This window comes from Euprymna scolopes, chromosome 14, assembly GCF_053919585.1.
Source record: "Euprymna scolopes isolate OS-2025 chromosome 14, ASM5391958v1, whole genome shotgun sequence".
Taxonomy (NCBI): Eukaryota; Metazoa; Mollusca; class Cephalopoda; order Sepiida; family Sepiolidae; genus Euprymna; species Euprymna scolopes.
In genome coordinates this window covers 69208051-69232169 of record NC_136495.1, presented here as the reverse complement: position 1 = coordinate 69232169, position 24119 = coordinate 69208051, and the positions used below count along the sequence as shown (strand labels likewise).

The 24119-nt window shown below is 34.4% G+C and overlaps 1 protein-coding gene across 3 annotated transcripts in view; it reads right to left on the bottom strand.

Annotated features, from left to right (window-relative positions):
- Nucleotides 1–10944: 10944 nt before the first annotated feature.
- The window catches only part of LOC145293060 (cytochrome P450 302a1, mitochondrial-like), a 106666-nt gene continuing 93491 nt past the window's right edge, over nucleotides 10945–24119 (bottom strand). For all 3 annotated transcript variants that reach the window (XM_080139413.1, XM_080139414.1, XM_080139412.1), the window contains exons 9-10: nucleotides 19812–20009; nucleotides 10945–14559 (exon numbers count right to left, since the gene is read on the bottom strand). In XM_080139413.1, coding sequence (XP_079995539.1) covers nucleotides 14428–14559; nucleotides 19812–20009 — 330 coding nt within the window. In that variant the 3' untranslated portion in view covers nucleotides 10945–14427. The remainder of the gene's footprint in view (nucleotides 14560–19811; nucleotides 20010–24119) is intronic.

Genomic DNA, 24119 nt, shown 5'->3' with positions numbered 1-24119 from the left:
CAGCGCGTTATTTGGGGAAGTCCCGAATCCTTGCATGTGTGAAAACATGCGAACCTTCATAGTCTTGCGAATCTGCGATCAGAACTCAAATTCATTCACACGCCCCGAAAGGTTGACACTTTAACCTCTCGTACTCAGAAAGCCAGATATTCCTGAGCCGGGGTTCATCAGACCAAGAACGAAATCATATTTCGTTCTAACTTTTCAAATGATATCTCTTGTCACTTTTCGCAAACAATACAATTATATGTCTGCTTTACAAAACACAATAAATTCATCCTTTCAGATAGGTTACCCGCCGTTGTCCGGACATCCAATAATGTTTAACAGACAATATCAGCATAATTACCCGGCCTTACTCAGTGTTTAAGGAGTCTCAATCTCTCCAATGGGGAGCTGTATAGCTAACTGAGACGGTCACGCCACACAAGAACACTTCACGACAACCCCTTTTTCCATACAAACTACTAACGAAGATAACCAATAAAGTTGTTATTAAATGTTAACATGATACTTCTTGTCCTCTTATTCTATATTTGGTGACTCTTGACGTGATGGCGAACATTATTTTTACAGACTTTTGATAGCCTTGTGCTTAGTGTGTAGAAAATGTAACTTTTATGTTTTACGTAAATATGTTTTATTTGTATGCTTTATGTAAATAATTCACAAAGTGTAATATATGTTCTGGTACTAGACTTCATCTGTTTTGTACCCGGTCAGTGAAAACTAAATTTTTCTAAACTGAGAGAGAGTAATATTTTTGAGGAAGCTGGCTGTTCTCACGTTAAAAAAAAATTACCTTGCGTCGAATTGTGGCATCGAGGGGAGATAATTAAATCGCTACTGCCAAGGGAGTTTCTAAAAATGAGATGGTTCCAATGTAAATTAAAATATATATCAAAACTCATGATTAAAATAACAACATCCGCCCAATATGACCAAAATTCAGTGTCAGAAAAATGGGGCTCTTTGTTTATTATTATTATTATTATTATTATTATTATTATTATTATTATTATTATTATTATTATTATTATTATTATTATTATTATTATTGGCGCACATGGAGCTTTCACACAAGTCAGCAAAGGATCTGATTGGAAACCTGTGGTGTTCTCTGGAGGCTGAGTGACAACAAGTCTCTCCTGACGTCCAGTTCTCTCCACCTCCTTCGATAGCATTTGCAAATGAATTTGCATCATCGCAACGGCCTCTTACCATTGTAATCAGAGTTTTTTTCTGTCTGTTTCGATTTACTCAAAACCGCACACACCTCGTCTTCTCATGTATCGTTCTCTTCTTCCTCTTCTACTTCTTGCTATTTTTCTTCTTTTTTCTTCTCAGTCGTCAGAAGCGTCGTCTTTGTCTTGACTACGTTTTTCCTTCCCCCTTCTTGCTCACAGTGACCCGTTTTTATGCTAAGCTGAACTCTCGTGTGTGCGAGAGAACACGAGATTTTGCGTGATTACTTGGCAATATTAACCGGCCGCCGCCATCTTGCCATTTTTCTTTGGACGTGCCCGCTTTGCAGAGTGCACACCTCGAGCGTTTGTCAGGTAAGCCCGTCTGTTCGCAATTTATTACATATTATATATTCGCAATTTATTACATATTATATATTTCTCGTCGGCAGTGGCCATTGGTTTATACTGGAATTTGAGTGGCACTAAGCCTCCCCAAAGTCCCAGTTCTCTTTGCGCTTGTCCAACCGAGGTCTGGCTGGCGCTCTCTCCTCGGTCTTTCAGTCCTTCTTGACCCTTTTCAGCTTTTTGGTGTCACTTTTTATTGGGAGGAGCGGTGGTGAAACTATGGGGGGATGCATGATGGGGGTGTAAAACTTGTAGATATGTAGCTTTGGTGTTCTTCATTCCCTGTAACGCTTATTTGTTATATTGTCTTCTTGTATTATTCTCTGCATTCAAGGGTTTTCCTTAATATTTCAGTCGGTTTCATTATCGTTCGTCGTTGTACTTTTGCAGTTATTCCTCTGATTCCAATTTCTGACATTCTTTTTTCGAAGTTTTTCGGAATTGTTCCTAGTTCCTACTATTATCGGTACTATTTTGATTTTCTTCATCATCCAAATCCCTTTTAACTCTCTGGCTAGTTCTGTGTGTTTGCTTCGTTTCTCCTTTTCCTTTATACTCACCCTGTGGTCAGCTGGGACAGCAAAGTCTACGATTTGACATGATTTTTCTTTCTTGTTAATTATTACGACATCTGGTCTTCTTGCTTGGATGGGTTTGTCCGTCTGTATATCCACGTCCCATAGGATTTTGTGCTTCTCGTTTTCGAGTGCTGTTGCGGGTTTATGCTTGTACATTTGTCTGTACGATCAAAATGCAGTCGTTTGCACAATTCCCAGTACACCGCCCTCCCCACTTGGTCATGCCTGTTTTTGTATTCCTTTTGGGCCAGTTTGCTGCATTCACTTACTATATAGTTTATCGTTTCGCCTCTTTGTCCACAGAGTCTGCAGTTGCTGTTTTCTTGTGTTTTATCGATCTTTGCTTTGATATGGTTATCTTGTGCTGCAGTTATTAGAGATTCAGTTTCTCGGTGTATATGTCCTTTTCGCATCCATGTCCAGGTGTTTTCGTTATTCTCATCTTTTGTCATTCTTATGAATCTTCCGTGGAGTTGTTTCTTTTCTCATTTTATCATTTATCTCTCTGTTTTCTGTTGTTTTTTTTTGTTTTTTCTGTGTCTCTCGCTGCCATAATTATCCTTTCAGTGTTTTGCATTATGTATTTTTCTAGTCCTTTTTTCGTGTCCTTCACACAGTCTTCTATACAGATCAGTTCTCTCCCGCCGTCTTTCCTTTTCACATAGAGCCTGTCAATATCGTCCTTTGGGTGTAGTGCATTATGCATAGTCATGAGTTTTCTGGTTTCTGGTCGAGTTGTCTTAGTTCTTCTTTTGTCCACCCTATAAACGGTCCAGAGTATATTACTAGTGATACTGCCCATGTATTTATATCTTTTATTAGGTTTCTGCTCTATAATTTTATTTCCAGGAGTTTTCTTGTTCTCCTGAGGTATTCCTTTCCAATTTTCTCTTTCATTTCTGTTGCTCTCATGGTGTCCGTTTCTAGAATTCCCAAGTATTTATAGTCGTCTTGTTCCCCTAGTGCCCTCATTTCTGTTTGGTTGGGTAGTTCGATGCCTTCTGTCGTTTACAGTTTTCCCTTTCTTATAACTAGTTGTGCGCACTTTTCCATTCCAAATTCTATTTGGATATCTTGGCTGAAGATCCTGGTAGTGTTAATTAGTGTCTTTAGCTCCTTTTCGGTCCTTGCAAAAAGTTTCAAATCGTCCATGTACATCAGGTGGTTCATTTTTCCTCTGTATTGGAGAACTTGTATCCGGCTTGGCATTTTCTCAGAATACTATTCAGGGGCATCATAGCTATGATGAACAGTAGTGGCAATAGTGAGTCAACATGGAAGATGTCTCTTTGTATGTTAATTTCTGTTATGTGTTGTTCATCAGCTGTCAATTCCAATCTCCATGTTTTCATTGCATTTTCTATTACATTGGTGATCCCGCTTGGTATTTTATACATTTTTAGGCATTCTATTATCTATGCTTGGGGGATCCTGTCGTACGCTTTTTTGTAGTTGATCCATGCCATGGCTAAATTCTTTCTCCTCCCTTTTACCTCCTTTAGGATCTTTTGATCTATATATAGCAGGTCATGTGCTCCTCTTTTCCCTTTTTGGCGTCCTTTCTGCTCCTCAGGGATGAGTCCACGGTTATTTAGGGAGTGGTAGATTTATTCCCTCAGTTGTGCTCTCAGTATCTTCCACATAGTTGCTAAGCACGTGATTGACCTTCTGTAGCAGTGTAGTTTTACCTTTTGTCATCCAGTCTGGTACACTTGCTTTCTGTATACATCTTCTCGGGTTTTGGGCTAGTCTTTTGTGTAAGGTTGTGAATTTTCTGAACCAGTATGCATGTATCCCGTCGTGCCCTGGTGCTCTCCAGTTTGCCATTTTTCCTATGGTTTTCTTTAGGGGTTCCTTGGTGATTTCATTCGCTGTTCCTTCTTCTATTTGTTGTAACTCTTCTTTAATATCTTTCAGCCATTCGGCATTTCTATTGTGATCTCGTCGTTCTTCCCACATATTACTCCAGTAGAGTTTTGTTTCTGTCGGATTTGGTTGTTCTGTTTTTGTTTTTCCTCCGTTCACATTTTGGTAGAATTGGCTTTCATTAGTTTCAAATGTTCTGTTTTGTTTGCATTGTTCAGATTTATATTTATATCGTATCAATCTTGCTTCTTTTGCTTTTAATTTTTGATCCAGTTCTTCATGTTTCTTGTTTAGCCTCTCCCTGCCAGTTACATTTCCAATATACCGTTTTCTCCTCATTGCTTTCTTCCTGTTGATTATTTTGGTTTCTTTTTTATGTTTGTGTATTTGAGTTTCTAGTCTTATTTCCCATCCAGGTTTTGTCGGTCCGCTTGTCCCCGGTTGTTTTTCTGATTTGAGATTCATACTTACCATTTTGGCGCCTGCGTAAATGAGGTTGTTTAAGTCTGTAATTGTATTTGTTGGGATGTGTGGGAGGAGCTTGTTAACCTTCTCTGTTTCTGTTTTTAATTTCTTCTGCTCTTGGTTCCTTAACGATGGGAGCTTTGTTTTTTCCTCGTTTAACAGATGTATTATTTTATTTATTTTATTTGCTTCATTCTCTGTTAGTTCTGTTTCATTGTTCTCGGTTTCCACGTCTGTAGACTTCGTTCTTTGTTGGTCCTCAGCCTTTCGTGTTTTTACTTGTGAGGCTTCGATTTGTGGGGTTTCTCTACGTACGGTTTCGTTGGGGGGATGCTTCTTGTTCAGTTTCATCATTTATTTTTCGCTGAATTTCTGTTAGTTTTAGTTTAGAGAGCCAACCTTTCTTGAGTATTAGTCTTGCTTGGTCTGCAATTCTTTGTTCTGTCGTATGGTAGTCACTGGATAGGTCCATAGTTCTTTCATTCGTTTTCGATAACCTCCGTATCTATATTTAGGATGACTTCTATAATAGCCTTCCATTACGAGTATATTCTCTTTTGTTGTCCATTTCTTTCTTCGTTTTTTTTTTTTTTCATTTTGATGGTTATCATGGCTGTTCTGTGTTTGTTCGGTATCATTTTGTTCCCTGAAATTAGAGGTTTTATTTACTTGTTCAGCGTCCATGTTATTTGAGTTTCTGAAACTAGAAAGTTGGCCAACATTCGCAGGATGACGACCGGGTCCCACATGCTGGCTACCGAAGGAGCACCTGCCGATCATGACACCCAGATCTTTCTTCTGTGTCCCATGGTTTGGATAATTTGTAATTGACATTTTTCATATTTTGGTATTTGTGGCAGCACCGAGCCCAGAATTATTTTACCTGTGGTTCTGACGCAGGGATAGTGTAAAGCTCCCATGTATACAAGAGGTATCGTGCACTATCACAAATACATATGGGACATGAACAAAAAAGAAAAGAAAAAATAAATAAATAAACAAATAGATAAATAAATAAAATAAAATTAAAATTAAAAATTTAAATTTCCAACTAAGTATTCTATTATACTGCTTAGGCGCTGGAAATGTTGGATGGGAAAAGAGGAAGGCAATTTTCCCCGTCGCTGTGGTAGTATTTAATTCCCTCGTTCAGAGACGAGGCAAATTTCTACATCTATATCGGTAAAAGGGCTGGTTTCTGTTATAAATTCCCACTAACATTTAACTAGATAATTCGCCAGTTGCCCGTCTGGTTATTTTTGCATTCATTTTTAGATGATTTTCATTAAATTTGCATTGACAAACAGTATTATGCGTTTATATCGAAACAAAGACTGTTTTCTGAAATAAATTCGAAGTAACATTTAGCTTCTTTTTTTTAACAAAAAAAAAGGACGTAAACTCACATTTCGTTGGTTTCTTTAAAAGAGTTTTCTGTCACGAGCGTGCTCAACGTCCCTATTTGGGCTCCTGTCTTGAGTTAAATGCCAGGTCGTTGGTCAGTAGAGGGTGAGGGTGACAGTCCTTTCTAGTACACACATGCCCAGATATGCAAACATTTACACACATGCCCAGATATGCAAACATTCTGCTCGTCTTTGCCAAAAAAAGAATAGAAATGAATTCCTGTTTTTTTTCTCAAGTAATAAATATCGCCAGTTGCTTGTCTGGTTATTTTCGCATTCATTTTTAGAGGATTTTCATTAAATTTGCATTGAAATTATTATTATTATTATTATTATTATTATTATTATTATTATTATTATTATTATTATTATTATTATCTCTATACATAATAAAGCAAGTAAAATTTTCCAAACACAAACGCCACTTATAAATAACTTCAACATTGCCAGGCTAATAGCCACTATCGTTTGTCGTTTTTGCACAACTTATCCTTCACATTCTTTTCTTATCGAACGATAATAGATTAATTCCTAGGAGCGTCACATTTCAAATTACGACATGTTTAACGACAGTAGCACGATATTCGCCCACTTACAGTTTTCTCCTGATACTACTCTAAACATAACCGGGATTTCATCTGCATTAGAAACAGTTTCTGCTATGACACCGTCTGTGTTCAGTTTTTTACCATACATACGTTTTGTACTATGTATTTACACAACCCGCTTTGAAATAACGACCGCTTTCTTGCTAAGTTCCGGTTACTTCTGATTGTCTGTTAATATATACGATTACTCAGAATTAATAAATATTGACATATGCAATTTCCGAATGTATAGGCACCACTTTCTTGAACAATGCGACGCTAATTCGAATTCGCAGTTGATTCTCATAATATAGGGTTTCTTACAAAAACACTGTGATGTTTGCCTACATTAAACAAATTTTTTTACAAACAAATTCCATTAATTTTAATATTATTTCTTCAGCTGAATCCGTTTGCTTCCCTTGTTGCCAATTATAGTTGCAATATTTAATAGTTGCGTTCCCCCATGCCCATGTTACGAAAAAGTGTCTGAATATTAATGTGCTTGTATGCGACGATAAAAGTTTTGTGTCTGTATGCTCGTTTCACTTTACATTCTTACCGACTGACTGAATCATGAATTCGTCTTAAAGGTCGCATATTTATTTCTTTTATATAAATGCCACCATTATATTTTGTTGCAAACACGCTTTTGTTGTTCCTTATTTGCTTGCCATTGTCAGATTCACACACACGCGCGCGCCCACACACACACACATACATACAAACATACATACATACATAAATATTTTTTTTTTAACGAAAAGTTATGGTATTATTTATTAAAATATGAGATGCTGATTGCATACAAGCATAAGAGATAAATAGAATGTTAAGAGTTTGAAAAATAGCTCGATTTCATTATAAATTTATTCAACTTATATAGGGCTTTTTCAAATATGAATACTAGCCGGGGTATATATATATATATATATATATATATATATATATATATATATATATATATATATATATATATATACTCGTGAGCAAAAAAAAAATGGGCCAAACAGATTTTATACACATTATCGCACTAAATGCTATATTGAACAAAGAACAATTGAACAAGGGAAGTTAAACGAGACTAATAACACAGAACAAGACATTTACTTTAATAAATGCTTAGGATGGAATCGAATTCCCTTTTGATTTCTTTAAAAGATCAATCCTTTTAGATATGCTCTCAACCAAAGTGGAACACTGTGAAAAGGAGATACTAGCAGGGACATTTATCTACATGAGAAAAAAAGCCTTTATTTATGACTGTTAAATCGAGACCAAGGCGACAGAAATAATAAATAAACCCCTTTCACAAAGAAGAGGGTAATAACAGACATATATTATTTTATTTTTTTTTCACCCTAAACAAGGCAAGGATCACTTTGATGGGCTACTATCTGGGAAAACTGCAGGGATACTATAAGCAACAACATGTCTATGTACATTACACTTCTGCATATCCGTAGAGCCAGGGAAGACGGAACCTGGAAGGGAATTCCAAAGTCTAGCTGTTCTGAGGAAGAAACTACTAGAGTAGAAGGTTATCTGGCATCTGGGGATCTCTACAGGGTAGGGGTGGGATTTTGCTGCTTATCAGGTTTGTAAGAAGTATTTACGTCGAGGGGGGTACAAGTTCTCGTAGTTCATCGGGGCATCTACCATTAAAATATTTATTGAACAGGCAGAGGGATACAACATTTCGTCGATGGGACAAAGATTGAAGCTTAGCTGACAGTTCGATGCCTATTAGGTTGGCGACTCTCTCTTGAACTCTGTCTAGGAGTGAGAGTAGTAGCAGATGCACCAGCCCAAATATAACAATAGTACTCCATACATGAGCGGATTGTGGCCTTGAAGAGGTAAATGATACTTTCAAGCGTAAATAACTTTATAGTACGGTAGAGAGAGCCCACTTTAATCGCAGCAGTGGCGGCAATGCTCTCAAAGATGTATCTGTTCCAACTCATGTTCCCTGTGAACGTTAAGCCGAGGAGTTTGAACGAAGTACTTTCAAGTAATGTATCATTAGCCATAGCTATTGCTGGTTGATAAGGTTTCTTGTAATCATTAAAGGAAAGAAGCTTAGTCTTGGCAGCATTGAACGTTACCATCCATTTTTTGACCGACTACAGACTGGAGGTCTTCCTCTAGGGTTTCCGCCATTCTATTAGATATGTCTTCATTCATTTTCCCCTAATGCCTGCTATAAAGCGTGGCGTCGTCAGCAAATATGCCCATCTCTGAGACAATTTTATCAGGGAGGTCATTTAAGATTACTGGGAATAATAAAGGTCCAAGGATTGACCCCTGCGGTACACCCGCATTTATATCATATTGCTTTTACGTACGACCATCGATATTTTTTTTTTCATTCTTATGAGTATTTTTCAAAAACCAACGAGAATAATGACATAAACAAATGAGAAAAGTGCATTTCTTTTCAAAATAGTTTGTATTTAAAAAGCAACAGAACTAAGGATGGATTACCTAAAGTCTATGAAGCAATTCTATTACGACACCTGTTGAAAAAAGTTTCGATACTTAGGATGTATTACAAAGGCAAATGAATTAAATGATCGTTTCCCTTTTTTAAATAAGGCGTATTAAAATGTTATCGTGATTGAGATTTTTTCAATACGAAGTGTGTTGAAAACGTATTGAAACTTAACTAACAAAGAATAACCAATTAATGTTTTGCTTGTTTAGGATGGTGATATATATGCAAAAGATCTGAAGATTTAGGTTGTATGAACTGATCATCATCAAGGTCGTCACTCGAATCGAGTAGACACGTTTCTTAAATGAAAAGACAGTCAAATTCGAGATTCGCACATCCTACCACAATTCAGGCAGACGCTATTGCTGCGTCAATCAAGTGCGTAACTGATTTTTTGTAGTGTATTATTCTTTCCACGCCTCTTCATATCTTCATTCAAAACATCCTTGAACCGCTTCTTCTGTCTTCCAATCCACCTACCCCCCCCCACATTTAGTTCAGAATAAAATATTTTCTTAGTATAAGACTGACCGCTCGTCTTTATAACATGATCAGTCAATCTCAAACAATTTTAACAATTAAAACCTCTACCAGAACATAGATGATGATTTGATGATCTTGCTAGTTAATGTATGAACTAAATGTCGTTTGTTGGACAGTGGCATTATTGTAATCCTATAGACTTCTGTTACTGCGTCATTTTTTTTCCTTTTCTTTTTGTATGCATCTGAATTCACGTTTTATCATAGTCGTATATATAATGCACACTTTAAAAACTCTTTTTATTTATTAGGGATTCCCCTATAGGAGTAGGACTATAAACGGCATCAATAACAGGAGCAAGCAGACATTAACAATGTTTGGAATCTCTTCTTGACTTCTAAGATCGGATCTGGTTGACGTAAACATTTAACTTCGTTTCTAGTTTACTCAAGCATAAAAAAATTTCTAATGCGAGCCGAAAATTTTCCCGGAGTTTATAAAAGAGTGTTCTCGTAACTATCTTTTCTATTTGACCGCAAGCTGACCTCTGTTGTCTACTCATTCACGTCGCTTGTTCAATTACCAAACTGCTGTCTGAGGACGCAAACCAGAACCCTTCCGGAAGAAGACTTTACCATTCAACATGGCGACAGTCGCTTTCACGCTCGTTGATTTATATCAATGGAACACACAGACTTACAAGCATACATGAAATCGGTATGTCTTGAACAAACGTACGTATGAACATTCTCCAAATATCTGTTCCTTGCAATTGAGGTATTTATTTTATTCTTCATATCAACTTTCAAACCTTTTCCTTGTGAAAACTCGTGCATAGATATAATCTACTAAACCTTTTGATACTTCTACAATAATTTCCATGTTAATGAAAACGGCCAATAAAGCTCTTTTTAATGTTATAATGAGACATTGTCCTTCTATTCTATACTCCCGGACAACGTTTAGTAACCTTGCTACTACAAAATATATTTCACACTCATGCAATATCGTGCATTCTTATCACGGATAAAAGCGTACAACACAAAACAATGATATGAGAAATAAAAACTTATACATAAAAAAAAATACAGCGTTATTATTTTGTGGATTATTTGGACTACTGTTCTCATATTGAGTGCTATTTGCACAACGTTTCGTCCGATGTAACCTCCGTCCTTCTTTATGTGTATCTTTCGAATGAACCCCTTCTAAAGGGTCATGACTGATGGAACATGCTACCCCCGTGAATTAAATAAAGGACTCCGCTCGAAATTCCGTGCAGATTCCAGAGTTCGACAGAAAGATTCTAGTGTTCAACAAGATACACCTGGGAAAGATCGTAGGTTAGATCGGCCTAAAAGTTGTGGGAGTAAATCTCGTGATGTGAGCAGTAGCCATAATATTTAAAATAATATAAATTATCAATCATTATCTCAAAAGTGGGAAAAACAATAAAGCATTATGCAATAGTAGGCAATTCTAAAATAAATAATCTTTATTTTATATCAAAATATAACAAACAAATAATCATACAATGAAATAATGAACTGAATCGTGCAATACATTACGATAACATAGCGTAGTACATCATACAATACAATACAATGTGTTTTTTGTAGATCTGATAATATCTGAACATGGATATAAATGATTATAGAATAATCGAATGACCAGTAATACCATTTCTGTGGTATTCGCTCTGCGCCAGGCATCTCGCCTCCCATTTGTTTGGGAAATGAAAGTTTTGGGGGAATTGAAAACTTGCTTCCGGTTTCTAGTCAGTATGTGTATCCCGGTTAAGGTGTATAACATGCATCGCCTAGTATTTCCCACGTGATTTCGACGTGACTATGCAGAATAATGAACGAATATAAATATTGACATTTCTTTCCTCTGACGGAGACCAGCCCCAGTGAGGTTATTTGATTACATGATGACAATTTAGATTCCTGGGCGAAGTAATTTCGACCAACCTTATAAGGAATCCATCCGGAAAGCTTAAAGGATTGGCAAGGTAACCTGAGGACTTCGAGGCAGCCACACAGAGAGACGTTGACACTCTCCTATCGCTGTCAACAAGACAGTGAAGAGGACTATCTTCACTTAAAGATATACTGCTTGGAGAAAAGACATTCGCCAGTTGATATGTATTATTATTATTATTATTATTATTATTATTATTATTTAATTCCTTTCTTCGCCATATTAACTTCTGTCAACCTACATCCGACTGTGCATGTCAGACAAATATATATTTATACTTGAACAATAGCTCATAGAAGGCCTTTTTTTCTTTGGCGATTGATTTGTTACAAATCATAACTTGATTACCCTACAGTTTATGTAACGCTTAGCATCTTATAAACATGCCAAAAACGAAATTATGTTTTATTTGAATATTTAAACAATCGAATATTGATCAAAGGACAATATATATCAATACCAGAAAGATAAGCTATTAAATAAAATAGCAAAAATTTCTATTCATTTCCAACGGAAAAAATGTTAAAATTTTATTTTGATCAATAGATATTGTAAATAAATAAGGTTTTGTTGCGAAAAGTCATTTGACATGAGGGCGAAATCTTGGCAATGTCGTTTAATGTGTACATGTGGGTGTGTTTTAAATGTCGTATTTGATAAGGTATTCGGTTGACAATTAAGTCCCCGCACTTTTTTTTTTAGAGAGAGATTAAAATTTAAAAAGGGTAATAAAAATAACAACCAAATAATAATAATGTATTCCTCTTTGCTGTTTTAGGCTTCATCTCAACGTTTAACAAGCGTTGCAGATTGTTGGTAGAAATAAAAAAAAAATCATCCAACCAAAAAAGCAAAAATAAGGAGTTGTCAAAATGTTATTTTTTTAAATTTGATATTTCATTTATTATACTTAACTTATATATATATATATGTATGTGTGTGTGTGTTTGTGTGAATTAAAAAAAAACCTATTCCTAAATTTGAAAGCAAAAAGATCTAAAAGTTTGATAAAAATAGATTTCAAAAAGTGAGCAAAAAAAAAAAAATTCTAAAACTTGAAACAAAATTATATTCGAAAATTAAAAAAAAAAAAAAACGAATTCCCAAATTTGAAACCAGAATACATTTCAAAAGGAAAAAAAAACAGGTTCTAAATTTTGAGAAAAAAATTATAAAATTTGAAAAAAAAAAAAAATTTAATTGAATCAAATAGACTCCACAATATATATATTTAAAAAAAAACGGTGGGAACTTAATTGCCTATCCGCCCTATTCGACACGTTTTTAACAAAATTAATGTACATTTTTAAGTAATCTGCCGTTCAATATTTTCTGAAATTGATAGAACATCAATTGCTTTTAGAAATAGCTTCTTTTTTTATCTTTTTTTAAAAAATCTTTTATAACCTTTATGATTGTCCTTGGCCAACTTTACATAGCTGACTACGCTCTTCGTATCATAGTCTATCTACATGCCAAATTCGTTTGAAATTAGACCTACAGTTCTTAAGCCTAATACAGACCAACACACGCATTTTATCCATATATATGTATAGACGTTTGCACACAAAAAAAATGCATTCAACTATAAAATAAACGTTTTAAATACAAAAATTTTAAACTTAGTGTTTTCCAAATATGTGAAATAATAGTATCTACAACTGAGAGATCTTAGAAAAGAATATAACATATTTGATTATAACTGAATTTTAGTAAAAATCAATTCTCATTATTATAAAATAAAGTAAGTAAGGTACACATAACTGTATGCGTTTTATTCTTGAAAAAAATCAGGCTAAACATATTTTTCATCAATTCGCTCTTTTGGTACCTTATTATAATGCAGTTTTCTATTTTATTAGCTTCTTTTCAAGAATCCAAAGAATTGCAGAATTGAGAAACTGTCTTCGCGTTAATATTTTTGCCCCTACCTATAGCTTACATCTTTTCAAGACTAGAGTCAATTGAACAATCATTTTTCGTTCTTATTTGCTTCTTATGTAAAATAGCTCTGTGAGTTGCCTGGAACGACTTCCATAAAAGAAATCAAATTCTAGGATCATTTTCATAGTCAAGCAGTGTCAGCTTCAATGTTCAACCAATTCGTGTTTTTTTTATTTTATCTAATCACGCTACCTGATTCATTAGTAAAATTAAGTGATCATGGGAGCTATTTTTAAAAAAATAAATAATAACACTATGTGTGGCCTCCTTTAAGTTTTGAGAGACAATTGATACTCTCTGTAAGGGTGACCTCGCATTAATTGTGAAGCAAAGATTGCCCAATCCATGCCCACATCTTTCCTGATTCTGCCCTGCTTAAATCCAGTCGCAAGGATAAATCCAGAAAAACTGTAAACAATGCCGACGTAAGCAAAGATAATATACAACACCTGGTATTTCCAAATCATCACCCATTTAGATTTAACGCCACTTAACTTTGATTATTTAATGGAAACTGGTGTGTCTACGTGATTATACAGTATGTTGTATGCTAACATTAAAATTATATATAAAAACAAGGTATTAATACTATACTACTACTATTAATAATAATAATAATAATAATAATAATGATGATAATAATAATAATACACTGCTTAACTATAATAATAATTCTAAAATGTGATTGTATGCATTTAGTCTCGTGATTTCCTTCAGAAATGAAAAACAAACGTTTCTGTGTAACTTAACGTTTATAGTATATTTCATACTACTTCGAAATCATGATTGAAATGAATTCTAAAACAAAAAAATGTGTTTTTTTGTAATATTTTGTCATCTGCACGTATATTTCTAAATACATGCATATGTCACAAAACGCATGAAAGGTTGATTGTTGGACTTGAATATGGACTTCTTAATGCTTTTAGGCGTCATGACGACATCCAAATCTTTTAACGTTTCTCGTTTAAAAAGAAACACAGCACTGAACAGTTTATTCAACAAAAGTTGCATTCCATTCTGCAATTAAACAGCTGGTTTAAGTTTAGGTTTGCGTTCTTGGAAACTGAACGGCAGATTTTTCACTGGGCTTGTAACGATCGTCGTCTCCGTGTCTAGTCGGTCAGACAAATATGACACTTGATATTTTTGCAGCAACTGAAAAGAAAAGAAAAGAAAAGAAAAGAAAGGCATAGTTACGAAAAATGCTTGTAAGAACATAACTTTTTGCACGAAGAAATGTCTAATTCAGTATCGTTAAGATCCAGCACATTGTATATCAGAATCTATCCTAGTAAAAGATCATAGAAAATCAAAAACAAAAATTAAAATTAGAAATTAAGAATTCCAATTACTTTTAATACGTTAGATGAGGACGTGATATCAATGACGTCCGCACAGATAGCTTACGTGGTCAACTTTATATTTAAATAGATTAGAATGTTGCAAAATGAAACCTGAACAATAAATCAGGCCTATTTTGTAAGCAAGTAAAAGATATATATGGACAGAGAAACGGAATGGAACGAGAAAAGGAGGCACAGTAACACAACGGGGAAATAACCAGTCATCATGGAGGACGATTATGAAAAGGTTAAAACCTTCGCTTATGACAACTTGGCGTGCTACGTTAAAGGTCTCTCGTATATCTTTTATTAGAGTAGCTTGTTACATTAACGTAGTCCATCCCGTGAGTACCTGGTTCTATCGATGACACAAATGGCGTCGGAGTGCAGGTTACTTCAAGTAATATCGTGGTGGCTAATTAAGCTACGTTTTTGTACAAAAGAGATATTTTTTTAAATACTTAATTCAATATCTTAGGACCTTACTTTATTAATTATCTTTGAAATAGATCCAGAAAACTATCTATCTTTCAAGGAATTTTTACAATGAATTTATTTAGCTTCAAAATTTAGCTGAATTTGTCAGCTTCCGAATGTCGCAGTGAAACCATTTTTTAATTATAACTTTGGTTTCACGTGTATAAATATCTTTTTGTCTTTTTGGAAATTAACTTTAGGCTTTAATCTTTCAAATACAACCTAAAAGAAACCTACAAAAAATTGTGATAAACTTGTTTCAAAACTATGTTCCCCATCTTTTCTCCGTTATTATTGTCTGTACCTATCGGTTAGCCATGCACTAACCTCTCTTAAAACTGAACAAAATGATTGCTCGGCCCGACAGAAACGAAGCCATTGCCAGAATGATTGTCTAGAATGTATTCACAACACGTAAGATTTATCAGTAAAATGAATCTAAAAAACAGGTTATATATGGTGAATGTTCTGACGAACTGCGGACACTTGTGCCCCCACGACGTAGACACCCTCGACAAACCCGACAGGCAGCTAAATCCCACCCCACACAGTAGAGATCTTTAGATGTAAAAGATCTTTATACTCCAGTAGTTTCCTCCCCAGAACCGCCAGACTCTGGAATTCCATTCCAGGTTCCTGCTTCCCTAACTGTACTGACATGCAGAAGTTCAAGTGCAACGTGAACCGACATCTTGCTGCCCAAATCCCAACATAGTGCCCCAGTAGTTGCTGCCCCTGATAGTAGCCCCCTACACCAAAGTGGCAATGCGCCTTGTTTGAGGTGAAAATGTAATTAAAAAAATTAAAAAATGAAAAGATTCACATAAAGTAGTTCTGATTTAGTTACTTCCCAACGAGTGAAGAGTAAACTACACAGTTGGTTTTCAATGCGGAGAAATCTAGTTCCTCCAAAAAAAGTTCTCTGAATTGGAACAAAAATAAAAGATGTCATCTAGAATGATATCTTCTTCCTTGACCGAGGGCAAAAATGATTATATGTAATATCAGAACAGATACTATATTTTTCTCCTAACCAAAAGAAACAATCATTTTCATCAATTGATCATCATATGATATTGATAGTGGACATTTCTCATGCGTTTTCATGACGGTTTCAAGGGATTTTCAGACTCAATAATGAATAACCTGTTTTATGCAAACGAATAAACGTTTCGTGATATCTGTTCAAACTTTTCTACATTTAGGCGCACTAATAGAAAACAACGTTCCATCTAAATTATAACAAATACACTGTTTCCTGTATATAGCAGAGGAGTATCCATTGGTAACAAGGAAAAAGAGAAACGGTGAAGGAAAATAGAAGTCCATCCCGTGAGTACCTGGTTCTATCGGTGACACAAATGGCGTCGGCGTGCAGGTTACTGATTTTATGTAGTATCAGAACAGATACTATATTTTTCTACTAGACAAAAGAAACAATCAATGGCGTCCGGAAAAGAAACTGCATATTCTTAAAATGTAATGAATAGATCAGATAGAAAAAAAATTGTTGTACATTTTTTTTTTTTTACACAGTGATCACCACTTATCAAGGCCCGGAAGCCACTCAGGGATAAGGGTTATTGCAAGTACATTACGTTAGTGTGGAGATTTGATGAAGTGTTTACTAAAGGGGGCTGTTCATTAGGAATTTGTTAACATTGGACTTGAAGACATCCAAGTTGTAGTCCGGTAGGAAGCAGGCAGACGGAACAGTTCCACAGGCGTGCAGTTCTAAGAAAGAAGCTTTGTTCATGGAATCCGCGTTTTGATTTAGGCACAGATATTGGAATGAACTATTTGGTGCCAGAAATAAAGCGACTTAAACCTGTACCATATATATATATTAAGTCTCAAGCAGATAATAGTTAACCACTAAAAGAACAGAAATCTCGATTTTTTTATGGAAATCGCTCCAGACAAAACATGAGTCATTTGATGTAAGAAGCTAAAAATATGCTATTTCAAGGTCAAACACTAGCCAAGTGTTAAATGAATATATTCTGAATCAGAAGAAAAATTCTTCTTTCTTTGTCAGAAACTTCGCTAGCAGAATGTGAGGATTAAAGGACAAAATAAGGGACTGAAAGTAAAGTAAGAGTCAATTTTCTACTCTCCCTTTAGAGAGGACGTATGTAACGAGATCATCCAGGACTGATTGGAAAAGCAGCAAAGTAAATAAGAATTATAATGTAGATTATAAAACCGTGTGGTTTAGAACGCGACTGTGATTGTTTTTATAATTTCAAGATTGGGACGAAAATGTAAAAATAAACGTTTTGTTCTCTATTTTTTTTTATGCATGTAGGTTAGGTAATTTGTGAAAGAAAACGATTTTGTGGGAAAAGGTGGAGGTCGAGACGAGCGGACATTTTGTCTTTTGCTCCATACACTTGAGGGAGTACAAGTCCTATACCTAAAGCTGAGTATGCTAAAAAAATATTGACATTCTACCACAATAAAGTGAAAGCTATGAAACATTTTTCTTCCAACTCGTCATTTTTTAAATTTATTTAAAAAAAATTTTTTTTTTTTTTTTTGCTGAAGGAAAATGCGTCTTAAAAAAGCTTTCACATTTTTGGGCGAGTAAAAAGGCGGGGAATAACGCGTCACATGGTAGTTCATACAGCTGGCAAAACCAACAAAATTAGCGTGAGTTGCTGGGCTTGTCATCAAAACCAAACTTCGCTGGTAATTTGCGAAAAAGAACAACTCGATTTGCACCACATAAACAACAGGGTGGATGTGGATTTCATTCGTTCCGCGGGAAACATTTTTCGCCCTTATAGACTGCACCTTCACCCAATTTATTAATGTTATTCGCCAATTGGCGTTAGTCTTTTGAACGAGGAGTGTAACAGCCGTGCTACAAGAAGCATCAGCAAGGATATTAGCAGCGGTACCACAACAGGGGCAGCAGTAGGGGGGTGGCGATGGTTAAGTAGTTAACGACAATCCCTCCCGTGAATACCCGATAATCTTTCTAGAAAAAATTCTTAATAGAAAGATATCGGAGGAAACGAATGCCAACAAAATTATCATAGATGATATTCAACAACAAGAGCAACAACTGCAGCAGCATGCCATCGATATTCAATCTAAAATCATCCTCATCCTTATATAAAAAGGGTTTAACCCCTTTCTCATCTAAAACAATTCTCTCCTTGTTCGTCATTCTATTCCGAAAAAGGCCTATTTGATTGGCCAATATGATTTCATCGACCAATCAAAAAACTCTTTATTTTGTCGGGTTTAATGTAAACACATTTATTCTTCCTCTTTGTGAATGTGACCGTGTCCAATCAACAAGTAAGGAATTTTCTTCTTAATTTGAATTTGACCAAAGGAGAGGTGTCTATTTCTTGGACATTAAAAAACTCTTTTCTGCTATAGTTGTACTTTTAAAGCCGAAAATACAATTAATTTTGCAAATATTTTCTGCATTATTGTTTAATTTAATAATTTTAATACATATATATATATATATATATATATTTATATATATATATATATTATCTCTGCCTCTCGTGCGCTTTCTTTTAGCATTTTCCCGACTTCGACAAGTGACAAATGAACCGTTCTCTTGCCAAATCACTTTAATGATTCGATCGATGACGAGACCAACAGCAACTCTTAACGAAGAAGCACATAATGGAATGTCAGCCCCCAGGCTCCAATTTATGTGATCAAAGGAGGAGCGTGCACGCTAACAACAGAAAAAGATAAATGTCAAAAGGAAAACCAGCAATTTCTGAAATATTTTAAACATAATTTATTTATTGCGGACTATTATCATCATCTTTATTAGTTGTTGTTTCATGACGTTTCGGCCAACTATTACTCTGACCTTCGTCAGGTGGTAACCGCGACGGGATAGGAACTCCGAATCTTCTAACTGCATTCTCAGCAATTACTGCCTTCCATAGTTGTTGTCGTCTCACCACAATTTGGCCAAGTAAGCCTCTGGCTGGCTTTGGGTAGGGTTGAAACCACCATCTTCAGATAATTCTCACCTGGAACCGTAGAGATTCAACCTCTCTAACCACTGCGCCATGGACCCCGAAGGGCGATCAAGGTTGGATTTTTTGGTCTTATGAATCCACGTTTATTTATTATCTGATCTCTACGGTTCCAGGTGAGAATTGTCTGAAGATATCGTTCAATCCCACCCAAAGCCGGCCAGAGGCTTACTTGGCCAAATCGTGGTGAGACGACAACAACTATGGATGGCAGTAATTGCTGAGAATGCAGTTAGGAGATTCGAAGTTCCTATTCCGTCGCAGTTACCACCTGACAAAGGCCAGAGGAATAGTTGGCCGAAACGTCGTGAAACAACAACTAATAAAGATGTGGATAATAGACCGCAATAAATAAATTATGTTTAAAATAAATTAATAAATAATAAATAATACTCATCTCAATAATGAATTACAATTAAAAAAATATTTTAAAAACCTGATTGAATGCAAATAGAGCTATTATACATTGTGAATTATTTTAGTCCGAGGGAAAATGCGTTTATCCTGGTAAGAAGAGTCGAAAGAAAAGAGAAATTTTATTTAATCTGCTAGATATCATAATACGTACTCGAATCACAGCCAATGAAACCTCTTGAAGAGCTACTCTCTGTCCGATGCACGAGCGAGGTCCGAAACCAAAGGGGAGAAAAACATACGGATGTCGTCTCGATGTCTTATTTAACCATCTTTCTGGTATGTATTCGTGAGCCCTTGGGAAATGCTGTTCCTGCCTGCCTGCCCATCCGTGGTGCAAAGCTACTACGGTCTAAAATGAAGAAATGAATAAGAAATATTATTCAACAAAAAGAAACATGTGTCGATTAAATCACCTTTAAAAATAGTTTCATATCGGGTTACCGAAGTTAAGCAACTTTGAACATTTAGATAGGAAACTACTTGGAAACACAAGGTTGCCTAAGTTTAGAAGTGTAAGTGTCTTTTAACTCAGTTCTAATATATTTAGGAAAATATGAGTTAAATAGTGGGGTAGACTCGACTTAAATTCACGGAAACTTGTTTATGAAAGGGAAAACTCCGAGATAACACTTGTGACGAAGTAAATCCCTTGCGTGTTACTGCGACACACTATGAAATTATAAAGACATGACTTGCCTGATGCAAAATGTTCGTATTCTTATTCCTTAATAGTGCTAAAATAGTGCTAAAATGATTTAATTTGTTGAGAAAAGAAATTGATTATCATTTAGAAGATCGACCGTCAAAACATCAAAAATGCAATACAAGATTAACGCTGGCTCTTGGATCAAGCTTTTGCTGTGGACATTACCGTAAAATTCATTGATCTTAATGTAAAATCTGTTATAATAACGTCGTGTTCTTGTCTGTTTGCCCACAATTTGATTGATATGTACAAAAAGTAAAGTTTCACAAATTGATTTTCATACTAAAAACGGCGTTTACACACTCATTCCAGCATGATTTTTATATACTATTTATCCGAAATAAATTTTTATATACTATTTATCCGAAATAAATTTTTATATACTATTTATTCGAAATAAATGTTTATATACTATTTATCCGAAATAAATTTTTATATACTATTTATTCGAAAGAAATCTACATTCAAGAAGTAACCTCATGTGCATATTACATTAAAGAAAATCTATTTAAATAACTAGCTTAATGTTATTGTTTGTTTCCATAGAATTGCTTTAATTGTTCTATTTAGAAATACTATTTAAAGTTGATTCATTTAATTTATATTTAATTTAATTTATTTTTAATTTAATTTGTTTTTCATTATAATTAGCCGACAATAGTTGTGTTAAAAAAAGGAAGTATTTATTTATTTAAGTTGTGAGAGTTTTTTCTCCTTTTAGCTATTTGAGTAATTTCTCGTTTAATTTTCATGGACGAAAATGGATGTTTTTTATGCTTCCATAATCCAACGTGGTCCATTTTCAGGAAAATCGTAACAAGTTAGGATTTATTTGTGAATCTTGAATAGTATATGACTAAACCATTCGTCCACCGATATGTTTCAACCTGGCAACGCGGGTATATCCAGCTAGCTACATTATAAGACAAAATTATCATTCACTTTATGATGGTATAAAATGCTTGTAAAGTGACAGTGACTAAATGATAGTGACAGTGGTTAAATGCAGCGTAGGTGTGCCAAGTTCGAATCTAGTCCGTTCCACAGAAACACTTTCATTTGGCACATGGTTCTTCCCATAAGTACATGATGTTATCCTAGAGAGATGTCGGGAAAACCAATACCAACATTAGAATCATACGAAATGAATGAATAAATTAAGTTCTTGATTACAAAATAAAGCTTGCGGAAATGGCACTTGTCGGATAAAAATTCCGTTCGCTTTCCTACGTGCAAGTAGCCGGAAATACATAGCACATTGTTAATAAACGAGTGTATACTTAATATATTGTCAATAAACGAGTGTATACTTAACACATTGTCAATAAACGAGTGTACACTTAACACATTGTTAATAAACGAGTGTACACTTATCACATTGTCAATAAACGAGTGTACACTTAACACATTGTCAATAAACGAGTGTATACTTAACACATTGTCAATAAACGAGTGTACCCTTAACACATTGTCAATAAACGAGTGTACATCTAACACATTGTCAATAAACGAGTGTATACTAGGGTCTGCCAAACGATAGTGAAAAATGGACCGCATGTTTCCGCGACGTCAGACTATACGAACTATGGAAAAGCAGAAGCGACTTAATGATTTTTTAAAACTGCAATTAATAATTAATCTTTGTTATAATTTTGTTAGGTTTTAAGATTTACACAGTTTAACGATTAATAATAGTATAAACATTTGTATATTAAATATGAAATACGGTTTTACTGAATGTTCATTTGGTTACCTACGGGGTTCCATATTTTGTTCGGTAAAAAGAGACATGCAAAATATGAGGGAGGCCTACAAAATGCTTAATATTTGTGCAATAATATTTTCAAATTGGTTTTAATTTGTCGATAAAATAACTGACAAGAGCCATGTTTATATTAAAACTTAATAGTTAAAAAAAATGTAAACACAATTAATTAAAAATCTATGTTGTAAGGAACATTTTGTAATAATGGAATTTTAATTGTTTTAATCTTTTAAAAATTAATTAATTTTAGGAAGTATCTTTTTCTTGGCAATTCAACTGATTATAGTATATATTAATTCTAAAAAACGCTATTTAAAAAACATAATAATATTCAATTTATATCATTTTTTTTAATTGCAACTTCAAGGTAATTTTTTGTTTAATATGTGTATTTAATTTTTTTTTTTAAATAAATATGTTTTACTTATTTGAATTGTTATGCTTCATAATAAATAGAAATTTCGATAGATTTAAATATATTTTGTTCAAATTTTGAAAAAATAAATATGGGGGAGGGGGCGGACTCGCACTAAAAAAATATTTTCCCTTGTATATTTTACGGAAACTGCATTTTATATGTAATTTTATTCTAAAATGGATAAGTATCGAAAATTTGACGAAAATCTGATCATTAGTTGATTTTTGCTAGATTTATTAAACACGGGTATGCTTTCACGTTCGAAATGCTTACTGCATGGGAACGTTATTTTAAAGCGCCAATTATCTATACACGATTTTCGTCTCGTAATTTCATTATTTTCGTACGATGAAAAATTTTTTTTTTTAATTATTATTAGTTTATTTTGCCCTTCTTCTTTTAAATGGTACAAAACTTATATTGATAATATTAATTTATAATAAAGTTACATCGTTTTACATATAGGGAGGGGGAGGTTAATTCTGCGGTGACTTTTAGAGGTGCCTAGTGTACACTTACCACATTGACAATAAACGAGTGTATATGTAATATATTGGACAGGATTATCTCCCTTGCACTTCAATGAACTACCACTAGAGGGCGCGACAGTCTTGAAATCTTTTTTTTTTCTTTAGTAAATAAAAGGACCGGGGGACGATCTTTCCCTACGAGACGTACCGTCTGCCGATCTATCTATAATGTTATTTTGTCTTGTGCATTTTTATTCATTATGCATTGTTAATGTTGATATACTTCAGTATACTTAACACATTGACAATAAACGAGTGTATACTTAACACATTGTCAATAAACGAGTGTATACTTAACACATTGTCAATAAACGAGTGTATATTAACACATTGTCAATAAACGAGTGTATACTTAACACATTGTCAATAAACGAGTGTATACTTAACACATTGTAAATAAACGAGTGTATACTTAACACATTGTCAATAAACGAGTGTATACTTAACACATTGTCAATAAACGAGTGTATACTTAACACATTGTCAATAAACGAGTGTATACTTAACACATTGCCAATAAACGAGTGTATACTTAACACATTGTCAATAAACGAGTGTATACTTAACACATTGACAATAAACGAGTGTATACTTAACACATTGTCAATAAACGAGTGTATACTTAACACATTGCCAATAAACGAGTGTATACTTAACACATTGCCAATAAACGAGTGTATACTTAACACATTGACAATAAACGAGTGTATACTTAACACATTGTCAATAAACGAGTGTATACTTAACACATTGTCAATAAACGAGTGTATACTTAACACATTGACAATAAACGAGTGTATACTTAACACATTGTCAATAAACGAGTGTATACTTAACACATTATCAATAAACGAGTGTATACTTAACACATTGTCAATAAACGAGTGTATACTTAACAAAAGATTTTCCTGGTGTTTCTTTTTAGACTGTTTTGAAGAGACATGATTTTGTAAAACTTAAATTATAAGTTTTTCTTTCTTAGAATATTGAAAATATTATGAATCGATCTTTGCATTGGTATTTATTTGTTCTCATCAGAT